This window comes from Hydra vulgaris, chromosome 13 (assembly GCF_038396675.1).
Source record: "Hydra vulgaris chromosome 13, alternate assembly HydraT2T_AEP".
Lineage (NCBI taxonomy): Eukaryota > Metazoa > Cnidaria > Hydrozoa > Anthoathecata > Hydridae > Hydra > Hydra vulgaris.
Window position 1 is genome coordinate 51156252 of NC_088932.1, and position 18129 is coordinate 51174380.

The 18129-nt window shown below is 27.1% G+C and overlaps 1 protein-coding gene across 2 annotated transcripts in view; it reads left to right on the forward strand.

Moving 5' to 3' along the window:
- Positions 1-18129, forward strand: part of LOC101240329 (uncharacterized) — an 88868-nt gene that overhangs the window by 67069 nt on the left and 3670 nt on the right. For both annotated transcript variants that reach the window (XM_065816634.1, XM_065816635.1), the window contains exons 12-15: positions 4567-4637; positions 4768-4872; positions 8250-8301; positions 8546-8705. In XM_065816634.1, the coding sequence (XP_065672706.1) occupies positions 4567-4637; positions 4768-4872; positions 8250-8301; positions 8546-8705 (388 nt within the window). The remainder of the gene's footprint in view (positions 1-4566; positions 4638-4767; positions 4873-8249; positions 8302-8545; positions 8706-18129) is intronic.

Below are 18129 nucleotides of genomic sequence, written 5' to 3' on the forward strand. Positions count from 1 at the left end.
GCCTCAGTCTTATCCACAGCTTTGGTTGATTTTTGATTTGCTCATTTTTTTAAAACAGCTTCGAGGTGATATTTAGCATTTGCTATATGATCTGCGGTATTATTTTTCTTTATTGTAAACAAACCTTTAATCCAATTAGATACAACATTTTTTATAACTCCCTTAAATTTTATTAGTGTTGCTTTTCGGCTATCATCATCAAGGTAATACTCTTTGCATATTTTGCAAAATATTGCATTAACATTTTTGTTTTCATCTGTCTTAACTCCAATTTTCAGGAAGTTCTACTTTTCCACAACATCAATTTTAACCATTTCTATATTTATATACCAAAATCTATTTTTTTTTAGTATGTATAAAATAGACTATATAAGTAGGTGTAGAATAAAAAATTATCTTATTTTAATGATCCCATTAAAGTGAAACTTGTTTATAAGATACTTACATAATACCTACATAAATAACACTGCATTAACTACCTACATAACACAAAGTTAAAATGATGCAATATCTATTTTAGCTAAAATGCCACAAAATAGTTTAAACAAAAATTTTATTTGCATACACAATTAAATGGAATTATATTCGAATTGTTAAAAAAAATTCTCTTAAAAAATATTTTGGTTTTTTATAAAAAAACAAATGTTTACTTTTTTTGTAGAATGAAAATCTTGTTATTAAAATTTTTTAAATTGTTTTTTTTAATGAAATATAATAGCAAAGATCATTTTATTTGACATAAAATGTAAGGAATTTGTTACGAAAATTACAATTTGTTAATAAATAAACATAAACTTACATAAAGTTACATAAATTAACTAAAATCTCTTTTTATTATAAAAAGTAAACTAACAAATATTTCTTGCCAATTAACAAACACATTTCGCTTAATAAAAAATTAATTATTCATTCGTGAAGACAAATGTTAAAATATAAAAATTAGATTACTATCATTTATCAAATGCTATGCTTGTTCATTAAACTTGTGTATATAACACACAAAAAAAAGTCTCATTAAACTCGTGAGACTTTTTAAATGAGTTTAATTGTTTTAATTGGTACGAATGTTATAGCATAAAAATGTAAAAGGTACAGTTTGTATATATTTTAACATAAAAGAAGTTAAAATTGTCATTGACAAAAAATTATCGAAATATAGAAACACTTTTTGCCTTGGCACTTTTTTGCCAAGGCAAATTATCAAAATACTACAAAGCCCTCGGCATTTGCTGAGTGCCGAAGTTAATTTCGAACACTGTATGAGTAAGATTTACCCTTTCTATGATGCTTCAAAATAATGATGCATTCTGTTGGTGTACAATGACATCCTCAGCCCACTTTGAACGGTTAAGAATAGACTTTTACCATTGAGTATACACAAATAAATAAAGAATTTATTATAATTGAAGTAATACCTACTTTCCTTGTAAAAATTTCATTAAATTTTAGAAACTAACTTTAAAACCAATACCCCCACTGCTATTTTAATGCATTACAATAATTTTATCAAAAATAACGGTATTTTTAGATGTATTGAAAATTAATCTTTCTATATTATACAGAAGGAGAGTAATAATTAAAATACGAAAAAAATTTTATGTTCACAACTGTATATCTAATTTTGTAAGTTTTAAAGTAATTGTTACTATAATGCAACATCTCCTTATTTTGTAATACTGATGTTTAAGTTTTTAACAGAATCTTTTTTCTATGTTCTTAAAGAAATTCTTTGTTGTGTTTTTCAAAGGTATTTAAGTTTGGTTCTAATCTTATAAAATCAATACTAAAGTGGTTTGTTGCATTATAGTTACAATATTTAAGAATTGAAATGCCATTGTTTTGTGTATGTTTATTTTTAAAGCAATTTGTAAAAAAATATTACAGAAATAAAAGTTGCAGACCCAGTTGTGACTATGATATAATATAATTTTGTAAATTTTAAAGTAATTTCATTAGCACATAATTCTCCACAAAGTTTTTTGCTATTCTTATAAAAATATTGTTGGCAAGAGTCAAATCTTTCACCATTATTTAGTTTTTTTACTTATGATTTTAGTTGTTACTTTTTTAGATTTTCATAGATTGTCTTTAAAAAACTTTTTTTTGTTCCATTTTCTGTGAAACCTGAGAATCACTGTATAGGTAATAATTAAAGTTTATATTAATAAAGTCTTGAAATGTTTTTATTTGAACCAACATTTTATTATGGTTTTATCAATAATTTTTATTCCCTGATAACTCTTTTCTTATGTTTTGATAACTTTTTATGATTTAAAATATCATTAAGTTCTTTGGATACAAGAAAAAAAGAAGCACAAGAAGAAGGTGTTCATGAGTGTAATGATAAAAACTGGTCTTCATTTCCTTCGTATTTTTGCAATGTCAAGTTTAAATAGTAGAATGTCTATATACAGGTTTCGGTGGTATAAAAATTTACTCAGCCTCACATTTAACTTTGTATAACCTTCAGAAACAATATTCTTTTTTTTATTATGATGTTGCTTCAAAAGTTTCTTGGTAATCATCAAAAGTTTTTTTTTTCATCATCATCCATTCTCTGTGGATGTCTTAGCCTTTCTTACTGTGGCCATAGAGAAATTTTCTAATCATACTGCAGTTACTTTTATTGAATTACTTTTTCCGTGTTGAAGCTGGTAATAAAAATTTTAAAGATTATTTTAAATATCATCAAAGACATCAGAAAATCAGTTAATAAAGTGTTGCGAAGAGTTTATTCTGACACAAGGAGAAATCATAAATCCTAAGTATTTTTCTATAATTGCTGATAAAGCCTCAAATGGTTTTTCTAGTCAAGGATTATTTAGCACTTGATTAAAAAGTGTTAAATAGTAAAAAGTATTATAAGTATTATAAAAGTAGTAGTATAGGTTATACTAGTTAAAATGTTTCAGTGACTTTTGCAGGGCAGGCTTACTGAATTCACACGCTTTATTTGGTGAGTTTGATCTATGGAAAGCCTGCAGGATAAATTCTCTAGACTCCATTATTGCTGATGTGGGCTTACTAATCAGCCAAACCTTTGCGGCATTTTGTATTGCCATTATTGCATAGAAGATCAAATCATAATTCTAGCAACTTGGACCTTAACAATATATCTTCAAATAATGCAGTTTAAACTTTAGCATTAACTGCATATATATTTGATATATATTTGTTACACTTTAACTTTAGTAATAAAATCCAAATTAGAATTCTCTGCTAAGTAAAAAACTTTTTTTAGTTTTTTTAATCTTGCTGCTTTTTTAAATACCAAAAAAACAAACAGTTTAAGCAAAAAAGACTTTAATTGTTAAAAAAAATTTTAAGTTATTTTATATTGTACATCATTACAATTATCCCATATACAACCCATTTACAACCCATATACAACTAACTCAACTTAACTGACTTACAGGCAATTGTACGTAATACTATACAAATTAAGTTTTTATATTAAATATTAATGATATATTGTTATAAATTTACATAAGTTACATAAATTTCTTATACTTCCTAATAAAAAAGTGCTGAGAGACTCTTTCTTGCAATTTACTTGGGTTTGATGGCTGTCAGAAGTTTTGTGCAAACATGCATAAATGAACATCAATAAGTTGCTTTATATATAATATGATGATAGGATATAAGTTTATATATTAATATTCAACAATATAAAAGTATCAACTTTATTTTAAATGACTTTTGACTTTTTTAATTGCGGCTCTTAATTTATATTTTTTTATCAATTAGGTTATAAGTGCAAAGAAGATATCTTCATTGACATCATTGAAGGCATCTTCATTGTTTTAAGGAACAGATTAAACAGATCTTCCCATAGCAATATGCTAAGATATAAATTGCGTGATCCTAAGTGATAAATTGCATGATCCTAAGAGATAAATTGCATGCCGCTATGATTCTTAGTACAAAATTATTTTATGTAGCCCAAGTCTTAATGGGATTGACATTTGTAAAAAAAATATTATGACAACAAAATAGTATATTATTCTGAGGCTAGTTAGACCACATATCCATGCATATATGGTACAATTGAGAGAAAAAAGTGTTAAGTGAAAGTTATTCAGAGTGAAACATTAAAAGCCTTGTTTAAAAAAGTGTTTACTGTCAAGTAAAAAAATCAACTTTAAGTTTTCTTTATTTTTTAGACACATTAAGATTGGTAAACTTATTTAATAAACAATTTGTTTAATAGTATTTAATACTGTTATTAATTGTTGTTAATACTGTAATTAACTACTGTGAATACTAATCTTCTTTTTCTAATATTTTAGCATTTGACATATTTTGGGTAGTTGAACCCTTAAATATTATTTCTCTTTTATAGAGTATTAACCATGATCCTTTTCATACTAATATAGAGTTTTGACCATAATACTACCTTAATCTAAATTCATTATTTATTGAGTTTCACTAATAAATAATGAAGTTACAGCATTAAAAACAAGATGACAAAATAATATATAAAGTTTTAGAAATATATATTTAATTACAAAATCATTACATTTTATTCTTATGTGTGTAAATGATATTTTGTTACATTTTTATTAGATGTTTTTCAGAGATTGGAAAGGTTGGGGGAGAGCAAAAAATTAGCATTGGGACTGAATGCAGATGGAAAGGTTAAATGTTTTAATACTATTTAGTCTTTTTTTTTTTAAAGTATATTATTTTTGTTTAATTAAAATATTTATATTTTTCAGTTTTCTTAATAATATTAATTCTTTGTTAATTTTTTTTTTATTTATACAGGTACTGTGTCTCATTTGATTATGCATTCACTTGGGTTTCTTCATGAAACCTCACGCATCGATCGTAATAAAGCCATTACTGTTCTGGAAAATAATATGGATCAAAGTATAAAAACTTTTATTTAGTGTTGTAATGTAATGGAATATAAAACTGAGTTTTAAAAAATTACAATTTGGAATGAATTAGTTAAAAAATAATTCTATATAGCTGAAATTTGAAACAATCAGAAATTTAAAGCTAATTATATCAAGTAGATGGCCCCCAAAGAAAGATATTCAAACTATTTTTCATATTAGTTAAAAGCTTAGCACCTCTTTAAAGTAATATGAAAAATATTTATGTTCCATTATAAAGATTAGGATAAATAGAAATTTAAACATACATTGTGATGTATTTATTCAGAAAATTGAAAAAAAGATAAGTAACAAACTTAGTCTCTCAACAAATCTCAACAGTTATCTTAATATAGTTCTCATCAAACCTCAATAAATATCCCTTATCAACAAGTTATCTAGTCTCAGCAAAATATCTAATTAACTAAAAATCCAGACAAATTTTGGAACTGAATTTATCTTGAACAGAGTTATCAATTCTATTAATTTAAAAAGCAACAAGAAACTTGTATTTGCAAATTTAAACAAAATTTATTTGTTTATCCATTCATTTCTGCAAACATGATCAACTTTTGTTAAAGTACTCTCCTTAAGCTAATTTCAGTAGATTTTTTCATGCAATACTCAAATCAATTTATTAGTTAGCAAAGATTTTTAGCCTATCGACTATCTGCATACACCAATTTCAGACCCAAAATAGCCTAAAAAATTAATATAATATTTTGAGACTCCGTTCTTAGATAAATCTATCCAAACTTATCTTTTTTATAGCTTATATTCTTGTAACAGCTTGTAATTTAGATATTTTCAATTTTCTATGATTTTAAGCCTACTGAGCACAAAATATAGTTTTAAAACTCCATTTTCCAAAATAGTAATCTATTGTAGTTAATATTTTTGAAACTTTTTCTGATTTATATTTTTACAGTAGAGTAGATTTTACATTGCTAGTATGAATGTGTTATTTCCATGGATTTAGAGTAAAGTTAGACTTGATGTAATTTTTTTTTCTTGCTTGTTTTACAGTTTTTTACTGTATTCACTTTCCCAAGGCTGAGGGGTTCACACCTGAAGAATTCTTATATAAACTATAAATTCTTACACACGTTTTCTAATATTTTCTTGCTTTGAATCCATTTTTTATTTATTTTTCTATAAAAAATAATTAAAAATACGGAATTCGAAAAGAAAAAAATTTGCATTAAAATAAAAACATTAATTAGATTTATTCCATTTTGTCCCATTTATTAGTTTCATCTGTTACCTCTGTTGTTATGGAAATTTTAAGTTGAATCTAGAGTAATCATTGCTTGTATTATAATATATTATATAATTTAATATTGTATTATAATATATTATATGGAATAATCTACTAATAATACAATAATGGAATAATCTACTACTAATATAATAATGGAATAATCTACTAATAATACAATAATGGAATAATCTACTACTAATATAATAATGGAATAATCTATTAAAAATATAATAATGGAATAATCTACTAATAATATAATAATGGAATAATCTACTACTAATATAATAATGGAATAATCTACTAATAATACAATAATGGAATAATCTACTACTAATATAATAATGGAATAATCTATTAAAAATATAATAATGGAATAATCTACTAATAATATAATAATGGAATAATCTACTAATAATACAATAATGGAATAATCTACTACTAATATAATAATGGAATAATCTATTAAAAATATAATAATGGAAAAACCTCTAATAATATAGTGAAGTAAAGTAAGATCATAGTTTTGTTTCTAACAACTGCTTCAATAACTTTGTGTGATTTTAGAATATCATGTGGTAGAGAGACAGACATACTATTTTTTACGCTTCATTTGTGATTTTACTTGATTTCATAGAGATATCCTGGTTTATTTGCACCATGACCAAAATGCACTTCAAATTGAACATTAGAACATCTTGTCATACTTGATTGCCAAATACTTTACTTGATTTAATAGATATTATAATTTACTTGATGAATTTTTTCTTGTCCTGTAACTTTCCTGTCATGCTACATTTTTTTCAGCAATCTATATCTGAGGTCCTCTAAACCCATGAATGCTTTTCTTTCAGTAATCATACTGATTAGAAATTATTTGTTTCTGGTTCGAGCATTTTAATTAGCGTGCTGTGTTGCTTGGCCTTTTTATTTTTTGCTTGTTTTTAGGCCCATCAGTTTTTCAAGTATTTTTATCAATGTTTCTGTGAACATAGTCCAAAGTCCATAATTTTCTGCTGAGTTTTAATCTTGTCAAATAATGTCATGACTTCTGCCATGATGTCATCTTGTCAAGTAATGTCATGACTTTTTTTTACCATTATGTTTAGTCAAATTTTTTCTATTTTTTGGTTATAAAATAGTAATACTGAAAATTTAAAACTTATACCTCTCTCACTGGGGGTCACTACAGTGGAGAAAGGATGCTCTTTTTTAATTTAAAGTTGTTGTTACAAAGCTCCCATCCCTTGGTCTAGCGTGTAAACAGTAGGATGTTGCTAAGTGATTAAAGATACCAGTTGAAAAAAAAATTAAATCATGATGAATGTTGACATTGATTTAATATTAGGAATATAATATAAGGAATTTAAGATAAGGAAATAAATGTTGACACTCATTTCCTTATATTAAAATAAGTTTTTAAATTTTAAAAATAGCTGATTTTAAAAATTGTTTTAAAATGATGTAGTTTTTAGTTTACAAATGGAAAACATAAACCAATATAAAATGCCTTTCCAAATAAACATTTTGTTTTGTCAGCCTGGTTACTTTTTGTGAAATTTGCTTTCAAATACTCAACTTTTTTTTTAATTTGAGAAGTTTGCATAAAGTAAAAAAGTTTGTTAACGAGTAAAACTGGTTGTCATACTGTTTCGAACAAATGCGCTATTGAAACTTTCTGTTATACATTAACAAGTAAGCAGTAGAACAAGCACAAAAATTTGTATTCTATTATAAGTAATTAGAATAGTAATTTAGAATTAGTAATATAATTAAGATGAGATATTAGATTTTCATTAATTAAAAATTCATAGACTTTGCTAATAGTAGTAAGAACCATTAAAGTAGTAAGATTGATTAACAATAGTTAGAGGGGTCATAGAAATCTCCAAAATTTTTCAAAAATTAAAACGTTTTCCAGAGTTTTTAAAATTGAAATCAAAGATGCCGTTTTCCTTTATGAAAGTTTTCATCATCATCTATCATGAAAGTTTTTCATCAAGAAAACAAGATTCAGTTAAGCGCTTATTAAACAGTTTTGTTAAAAGAGTTTAACTAGCTGTAAAAATAATATATGTTTTGATTACTTTTTTTTTACTACATTTTTTTAGAGTTTAGAAGTAATTTCCACACCTATAACGCTGACCAAACTCTGGGTTTACAGTAAGTGTATTAATATTTTTATAATAAATGGCCAAACTCTCGAATGATTATTACAAAAAACTTAAAATATGATTATTAGTGATTACATTTTTTAGTTTTTAAAAAAAGTCAGAAATGTCTTTATAGTTTTTTAAAGTATTTTGAACTTTTGATTAAAATAATTTACCGATTGTTTTTTAAGATAACATGTTTTACTTGATAAAATTTAAAAAAGAACATTAATTTATATGCTTTTTTTCTTTAGTTATGACTACTTTAGTATTATGCATTATGGGGCTTATGCTTTTTCTAACAATCGTCAACCAACTATAAGGTCTTTATTTCCAAATATTGGAGTGGATATGTTAGGTCAGCGTGATGGCTTTAGTGAATTAGATATTAAACGTATTAAAGAAGCATATAAGGTATATGACCAAGTTAATCTCTCAATACCATAATAAAAGCTTATATATATAAACATATACATATATATATATATATATATATATATATATATATATATATATATATATATATATATATATATATATATGTATATATGCTATATATAAACATATATATATATATATATCTGTGTGTGTGTTTATATATATATAAACATATATATATATATGTGTGTGTGTGTGTATATGTGTATATATGCTTAACTTTAACGCCTGCAATTTTTAAATTATTGAAATCTGAAACTTTTTAGATTTTTTTGATATATTACTATATGCTATGAAGCGTGAATAATCTTGTCTTTTCAACTGTCACAATATTGTTACTTTGTGACATGGTCATCAACAATACTGTGCTTTACTTTTATTTTATATTATATATAAAAATATACTTGTGCTACCTAATGATTTAATGAAAGTTATGTTACTGGAAGAGTTAAGTTAGAGTAAGAAGAGTTAAGAAGTTACTGGAAAAGAAAAGAAAAAGTTTTTAACGCAATATGACAATTGACAGATGACATAAAAGATTGCAAATTATATGAATCAGGAAAGCAAGATGAAGGAAGCCGATTCCAAAGAACTGATGTTCAAAAAGCACTTAGGAATAGTCACATAAAAAAGATAAGATTTAATTGTATTACGAGTAACATGAGAATGAATTTTAGTAGATGGCGCAAGGATGCTATCTCTTTAGAGCAGTGCCCATTATAGTATTTGTAGAAAAGAGAAAGAGAAGCAACATTACGATGTTGTGATAATGGTTGAAAGTTGGCTGCAAAAGCAGGTCCAACTATGTTTACAATGCGTTTTTGCACCTTGTCTAAAAGAGAAAGGGCATCATTGGAAGATCCGTCACAGGTATGGCAACAGTATTTTATACATTGACAGATTTGAGATTTGTAGAAAAAAAGAATAGAATCCGGAGTATGAAAGTGTCAAGCACAATAAAGAGATGCAACCTTAAACTTTAACCAACTTTTGCAGATGCTAATTTTGCAATGGATTTGATATATGTTTTCCAAGAAAGATCAGAAGTAAGAGTTAACCCTACAAGATGAAGGGTAGATGACTCACCGAGTACATTACTGTTCATAAATATAGGAAGATCTAAACTATTATGATAATGATTGGCTGAAAAAAAAGGGTTTTATCTGAATTAATGTTCACCAGCCACTGTGAACCCCATGCTGTAGCAGAAGTGATATCCTTTTCAAACTCAAATACCCCTCCAAGGAATCAGAGAGTGTCGGTTTCTTATCAAGACAAGAATAAAAGGTAGTATCATCAGCAAACAATGCCACCTTCGGTGTGAGAATATCTGGAAGATTGTTAATGTAAATTAAAAAAAGTATAGGGCTAAGGAAAGAACCTTAAGAAACCCCTTAAGTTACAGGATATGAAGAAAAGTTCTGTCTATCGAGGACAACTATTTTTACTACGATTGGTAGGTAACGATTTAATAATTTTAAAGTTTTTACCTGATACACCATAAGAAGAAAGCTTATGGAGAAGACCAGCATGCCAAACTTTATCAAAAGTTTTTCATGAGTGATAGCCTTAACCTCTCCACCTCTATCTAATGCACGCTAAAACCTATCAGTTATTACTGTTAGCAAATCAGCTGTAGAACGAGAAGATCGAAATCCATACTGATAATCAGAAAGTAAGTTGTTAGATTCAAGATGAGAGATTAAGTGTTTTTTTTTAAAGATTCAAAAGCCTTGCTTATATAGGAAGGAGACTAATTGGATGGTAGTTGGACGAGTCAAATCGCTCTCCAGAATTTTGAAAATAGGGATAACAAATGTCGCTTTCCAGCATGCTGGAAAATGGCATCTTTTAAAAGATTCCATGTCTGCCTGAAAATTATGTATGAAGCTCATTAGTCAGCAGGAAGACGAAAGACTTCTCTTCCTACCTGATGACCATTGCACACTAAAAGAACGATCAAGGATACCATCCATGCGCAACATGGCACTGTTAGTACTCTGATATTTTACAGCTGTTGATGGAATCAGCTTCTCTGAGAGCTACCACAGAGTTTGGGAAACCTGACTATCAGCCGGCCTCAGAGCCATAAAACTGAGTTTTAGAGCTGTAACTTCATTTGGAGATAATAGAATGAGTTGTCTAGTCATAAAAACAGAGACACATGCAAAACCCATGCATTGAGTCACGAAGGTCCAGCATTCAACATCCTAAACTGGAAACAATGTATTATAAATACATCTGTGCCAGCCTTTGAACTCATGGGTCAAAAAAAAAATTCACATTTCACAACATATGGTACTATATAAAAAAAAATCTAAAAATTCTCAGATTTCAATAATTTAAAAATTTAAGCCCCCTTGCATTTATGCATAAATGACAAATTTTACCCTTCCAAAAACGGCAATCTCGCATAGGTAAAAATCATTTTTTTTCAAACCGTTTTCCCCAATGTTATTATTCACATATTGTGGCACCATAAAAATTATCCGACAAATTAAAAATCGAATATTTTGAAATTATGATGTACCCTATTGCATATTTTATGGATGATCCATAAGAACTTGTGTTAAAAAAAAAACAATCAGAAAATACGATTTTAAAAGAATACTTTCCAGCATTAATAGTTTTAAGTCTTTTAATGGCATTAATTAAACCTTTAAAGACGTTAATTGACGCAGCTAATGTTTTTTATGTTTTTTTTTTTTTGGTATTAAATGTTTGTTTTTTATGTCACGCATAGAATCTGTTGGTGAAGATCATATCATAACGCAATAAGTGCAATGCTTTAAACCATATTTATGGTCATGAAATCAACAAAATGAAATATAAATTTCCTGAGTATATTCGAAAACTCTTTCGAAAGGGTTATGCAATTTTTTGCTTCATGATTTTTCTTCAATAAAATAGGAGTTTCATGACTTCAAGTATCATTTTAATGGTCAAGAACATGTATTCATTTCATGTGATCATATTCTCCAATCATTGGTGCGTCTATCTTATTATGTTTTTGTTTGAACACCAGAATCAGCTCATTTAAAATTTGTTTTTCTAAAAATAAACATTTAATTTAGGCATATGACATACACAAATAATTGTGGACACAAACAGTAACTTTGGTTATCACCTGAGACTTCCAAATATAGCAAAAATGTACCTTTAGCAAAAATTAAATGATTTAATTTAGAAGGTGGAAGGGCTAGAGTGCATTATTTTGAACACACACTTCAAACTTTTTAACTCCGTTTCCCTTGAGATCCTATCCTACTTTAACCTGGTACTTTAATATATATATATATATATATATATATATATATATATATATATATATATATATATATATATATATATATATATGTATATATATATATATATATATATATATATATATATATATATATATATATATATATATATATATATATATATATGTATATATATGTATATATATATATGTATATATATATATATACATATATATATATAATATATATATATATATATATATATATATATATATATATATATATGTATATATATGTATATATATATATGTATATATATATATATACATATATATATATATATATATATATATATATATATATATATATATATATATATATATATATATATATATATATATATATATAAATAAATTAGTAAAAAACATTTATCTAACTTTTTTCTTCAACTTGGAGTTTCACTATTGCTTGATCATCAGGAAGAGTTACTCTTCCTGATGATCCAGCAATGGTGAAACTTCAAGTTGAAGAAAAAAGTTAAATAAGTGTTTTTTACTAATTTATTGCTCTGTTTATTTATTTATTTTATTTATTTAATAATAACTGTGTACATGTACAATGACAATGTACGGAGCCTAGGTAATCTAGGCTTTAACAGCCAATTTATGTTAAAAATAAGTTCAACTTTGATTTAAATTGATTAAGTGTTTTAGAATCTACAATGTTTTGATCTAAATTATTCCAGCTGTTAATGACACGGTTTGTTAAGAAATAGTACCTCTTTAGATTTTTAATTAATTGTCTATGAAACCTCATGTTGTGACCTCTCGTATTTGAAGTTATTAAATCTGGTGGGTATTCCAATGTTAAGTTATCAATTTTTTTTACTATTTTGAAAAGTTGGATTAAGTCATTACGTTCGCGTCTTTTTTCAAGAGTCGTTAATTTAAAGTAGGTTAGTCTATTTTCATAGTTTTTCCTTTGAAGACATTTTGTTTGTGTTGCTTTACGTTGTATCGATTCAATTTTTTTTTTATCTTGTTCTAAGTAAGGACACCACACTGAATGTGCGTAGTCTAGATGCGGTCTTACAAGAGAGGTGTACAATAATTTAGATGCGTTTATGTCTAAGTTTTTAAATGAATGTTTTATTATTCCTAACGTTTTATTAGCTTTACCAGATGCATAATTAACTTGACTGGACCATTTTAAGTCGTTTGAAATCATAATTCCTAAATCTTTTTCAATTTTTGTTTCTGGTAATTCAACTCTATTTAGCACTGAATCATACATTGTGTATATATGCCTAGTATTTTTGCTACCTATATGCATGCATTTACATTTGTTGACATTAAATTTTAATAGCCATAATTGTGACCATGTCATTAATTTGTTTAGATCTGTTTGAGTCTTTTCTATATCAGAAGATGATCTAATTATGTTAATTAGTTTAATATCATCAGCATACATTTTACAGTTCGTTGATAACTCATTCGGTAAGTCGTTTATATAAACAATAAACATAAACGGACCCAAGATACTCCACTTGTAACTGGAGACCAATTTGAAAATCCGCGGTTGCAGACGACACGTTGTACTCTGTTACTTACGAAATTTTTGCACCATCTAACTGCTTTTTTGTTAAATCCATAACTTTTTAGTTTAAGACACAATCTGTTGTGAGGCACGGAATCGAAAGCTTTTTTCATATCTAGGAAAATGATATCTACTGGTAAATTGTCTTCCATTGCTTGAGTTATGAGATCCATAAATTCTATAAGGTTTGTACAACAGTTTTTTTTTTAGAAAATCCATGTTGTTCCTAAGTCAAGAGATTGTTATTTTCTAAGTGCGACATAAATGTAGCTTTTAAGATACGTTCCATTACTATACTTATAACTGAAGTAAGTGATACTGGTCAATAACTTGATGATTCCGATTTATCTTCACTTTTAAATAATGGTGTTATATTAGCATTTAACCACATCGATGGAATTATTCCAGTGTCATACGATTTATTAAAAATAAGTGATAAAGGAAGTGAGAATGCATCTGCGCAACACTTTAAAGGAAATGGGTGAACTCCATCTACTCCTGTACATTTATTTGGATTTAGTGACTTCAGGATTATATAAACTTTGTCCGGTGAAAATGTAGGGTCATCACAAATAATGTTTGTCCTATTTTTAAAGAATGGCATATTGTCACTAATTTCATTAGTGAAAACAGAGCTAAAATAGTTATTTAAGGAATGCGCTATTGATAAACAATTTGTTTCAAGTTTGCTGTTTACATTTAATGTGTTAATTCCTTCTTTAACTTTTGATTTATTGTTTATATATGCATAAATTGCTTTTGGGTTATTTTTAACGTTCAACGTGATGGTTGTTTCATATAATTTAATTTGGTTCTTAATTTCTTTTTTTACTTTATTTCTAATTGATTTGTATTCTAATACATTTCCTTTGTTTAAAAAACGATTATGTAAACATTTTCTCCAGAGGTTTCTTTTCTTTCTAATTAACTTTTTTAAGTAAGAGTTCATCCAAGGCGCTTATGTTTTAACAACTCCCTTTGTAATTGTTGGAATGAAATATATAAGACCTTTATTGTAAATATCGACAAATTTGTTGTATGAAACATTAGCATCTAAATTTTTGAATTCAAGATGCCAATTGTAGCTATTTAGCATATCGGAAAAGCCATTATAATTGCCGTATTTGTACAGAGTTATATTTTTTTTTACTGTTTCCGTTTTTTTTAAATTATTTCTAAAGCAATACAAAATTATTCAAATCAACTATTCTTTTGTTTGACTCTGTTAATATTAGGTCAAGAACATTAGTTGATTTAAATTCATTAAATCAACTAATGTTCGGGGCAATTCCACATCAAATCACCCAGTCCATGTGTCTTCCTTTTGTGTTATATTTTGACACATTATTCCTAATTATAAAGAAATACAGCATGCAAAATTTCAGCTAAAAAAGTTTAGCGGTTGACAAGATATTGCAATTTTAATACTGACCTGGTTCCCAAATTGACCCGGTTTTCATAACACTTTGAAAAAACATTTTCCTTAAAATAATAAGAAATAAAAATGGCAAAAACATGAAAATGAACATATATAATTTTTTTTTGATGCTGAATTCAATAAATTTACTTAAAATGCTCAAATATAAAAAGAACATGCATAAAAATTATTAAAACAACTAGTTTCTATAAAGCAACTTTGGGGCCCAATATCTCAAAACACCCCCATCAAAAAAAATTTTTTTTTGCTGTTAATATTTTTAGCTGTTTATAATCTTACTAGGCACAAAAAATCTAACTGGAAAAACAACTAAAACATACGGAACTTTAATTTCAAAGATGCATTACTTTTTCAAGAAATTCCCAAAAAATATTTGTAAATAAAATAAAGTTAATCATAATTTAAAAAGTTACTTAAATATACAAGATTTGTAAAGTTATCTTAAAGATGAAAGTTATTTTGACTGTACTTGTAATAGTTTACAATATTGCTCCCATTTTACTTGTACTTCCTCTATTTCAGCATTTTCAAACACATAGTTTCTACTAGAACTAGAGCAAGCTTGTGGAACAGATAGTTTTTTCAATATGTTGGTGTTTGGAATAAAACAGTTGTCGTTTCTTTCAGGCCAGATAAAACAGATTGATGGACCATTTGGATGAAGAAACTTTACTTTAGCATCAACTTCTTCTAAGTTGGTTTTAGTTACAATGCCGATCCATCACTTATCATTACAGACTACAGCGACATAACAACCTAATGTGACAGTACCAAGTTAAGATATGTCTTGTTTCTTTTTAAGATTGTGGATTATTGTATAATTAGTGTCTGTACTACACCTCTTTGCCCCAACCTTGTTATCTCCAAGATGTATAAATTGGTGAAAGCTACGAGTACCAGGTAGAGTTGTTACACCAGTGTACCTTTCTTTTTGCTCTTCACGTTGCAATTGTAAGTCCAATCCCTTTATGTAAATAAAGTTAACAACTTTGATTTTATCAATACAAAATTCATACATAGCTTCTGATGCGAGAATTTAGTTTCTGTACGGTCATTTTAAACTTTCTTGTGCTGTTAATCTTTTTACAGTACCACCAATCCCATCGCATGGTGACTTTCCGTGGGACGTGGCAAAAAAGTTCCATTCAATTTTAAGGCAAAATTCGCTCTCTAGTTGACATAGATTGTAAAAGCTTTTACAATTTTTGTACTGTCCTGCGCAACCATCAGTGAATAAATGTAATTTGGACAGATTGGAAAATTTTATTTTTAATATTGGTATGATTAGTTGAAATATTTTGTACACGTAAGTTACATCATGTGTAATGTCGTCTGATATAAAACAGTAAGAAATATGTTTTAGTAGACCTTTATCATCTTTATAGTATATCACTAATGGATGTAAAGAACATTTTTGGGTGCTCCAATGATAGCTTTGTATTTCATCTTGGACTACAAAAGCATAATTTTCAGCAAAGTCGCCAATAATGATAATGTTTGATTGATCCATATTTTGTTTTAGTTGGTTAAGGTACTGTAATTGAGAGCGAGCAATAAAAGAATGAGCTTGTAGCTTTTCAAAGCAAGATACTAATAGTTCAACAAATGTTGGAACATCTGCTGTTAAACTCAATAGTGTTGCACGATCAGTAGTTTGCCATTGCTTGTAGTGTATCTCAAAATCATCTTCGTATTCTCCAAAAATCTAATACAAATATTTGGTATGGGGTTCTTTACCAGAACAATTATCACACAGTGAAAGCATGCATTCTTTGTTTTCTACTGAGCAAACGGTTTTTGAAAGTAAGTCCTTATACTTTAGTCCAATATTTAAAGCATCTACTAGCAATATGCCATTTTGGTGATAAGAACAAACACAAACAGAATGTGTACCACTTGCACCTGGCAAAATGCACCACTTTGGTCAAAGTGAAGCACATTTTGAGTAACTTATTTGTATTTCTGGATTGTTTTCTTTGTATAATAAATATAGTTCCTTTAAATTACACAAAAGCAGTTTTTTTTGTTTATGGAAGTTCTTTTGAATGCTAACATAATCTTTTTTTCCAGGCATAGTTCTACATAAATCACTTGAACCATAAAAAAGTTTAACAGAATCTTCTATTTCTTTTTGTAAGACTTTCCCTTTATACAAAGGTGAGATAGCCAACAATCCTTTTTTATTAAAAAGTTGTCTAGCCTTTTTTGCTTGGTATTCTGTAATTGCAAAGTTATTTTGTACTTCTAATATTGACCAACTTGGGCATGCCAGTGTTAGAAGTTGAACAATAGTTCTTTTGTCAGAACATAGAATTTTTTCTTTTATCAAGCTCATAATTTCATCAAAGTTTTCAGCCTTCTTTTTCATGTTATTTGTTTCATAACACAGTTTTGAGGGAACATTGAATTGACTTTCAGATTTTCTAGTAATGTTACTTACCATTTCATTGATGCGCGCAACTTTTTGCTTTCCTTCTGAGAGTATATGTTTTGATGACTTTGAATGAGATTTTAGATATATTAAAATTTTCAAGTTCTTCATTGATCTCCTGTCTTTTTGATTTAAATGATGATATTAGAAAATCTTCATCTTGATCACTCTGACTTTGCTTATCTTCTTTAAGATCTGCTTTTTTGGCAATCTTTTGCTTACAGGGTTTGCAAAGTTTCTTCCCAGGAGCAATATTTAAGCTACTTCTCATCATGTCTTGTGACTCATTTATCGTAACTACTCTAAGATTTTCTAAAAGTTATTGAATTGTATACATAATTGCATATAGCTTTATGTATGTTTTGTATATAGTATAATTGTATGTATAGTTGTATATAGCTTATCTGCACAATTGTTTAAAACATTGTTTATGTTTTGGAAAACACAAATTAAAAATATATATTAAAATACTTAAATTCCACTTTTACTTACTTGTAATTTTCTTTGTATGTTTTTTGAATGGATCACAGCATGCTTTCTGCCATATAGGATACATTTTCAAATAATTTGTAGCATGTTTTTTACATAATGTTGTTAAGTTTGATAGTTCAATGTTACAGCGTAATGATATAGCTATTTTTTCTTCGTTGCTTAAAGTTCCAATAACATCTTGTTGGCCTTTGCATGCAT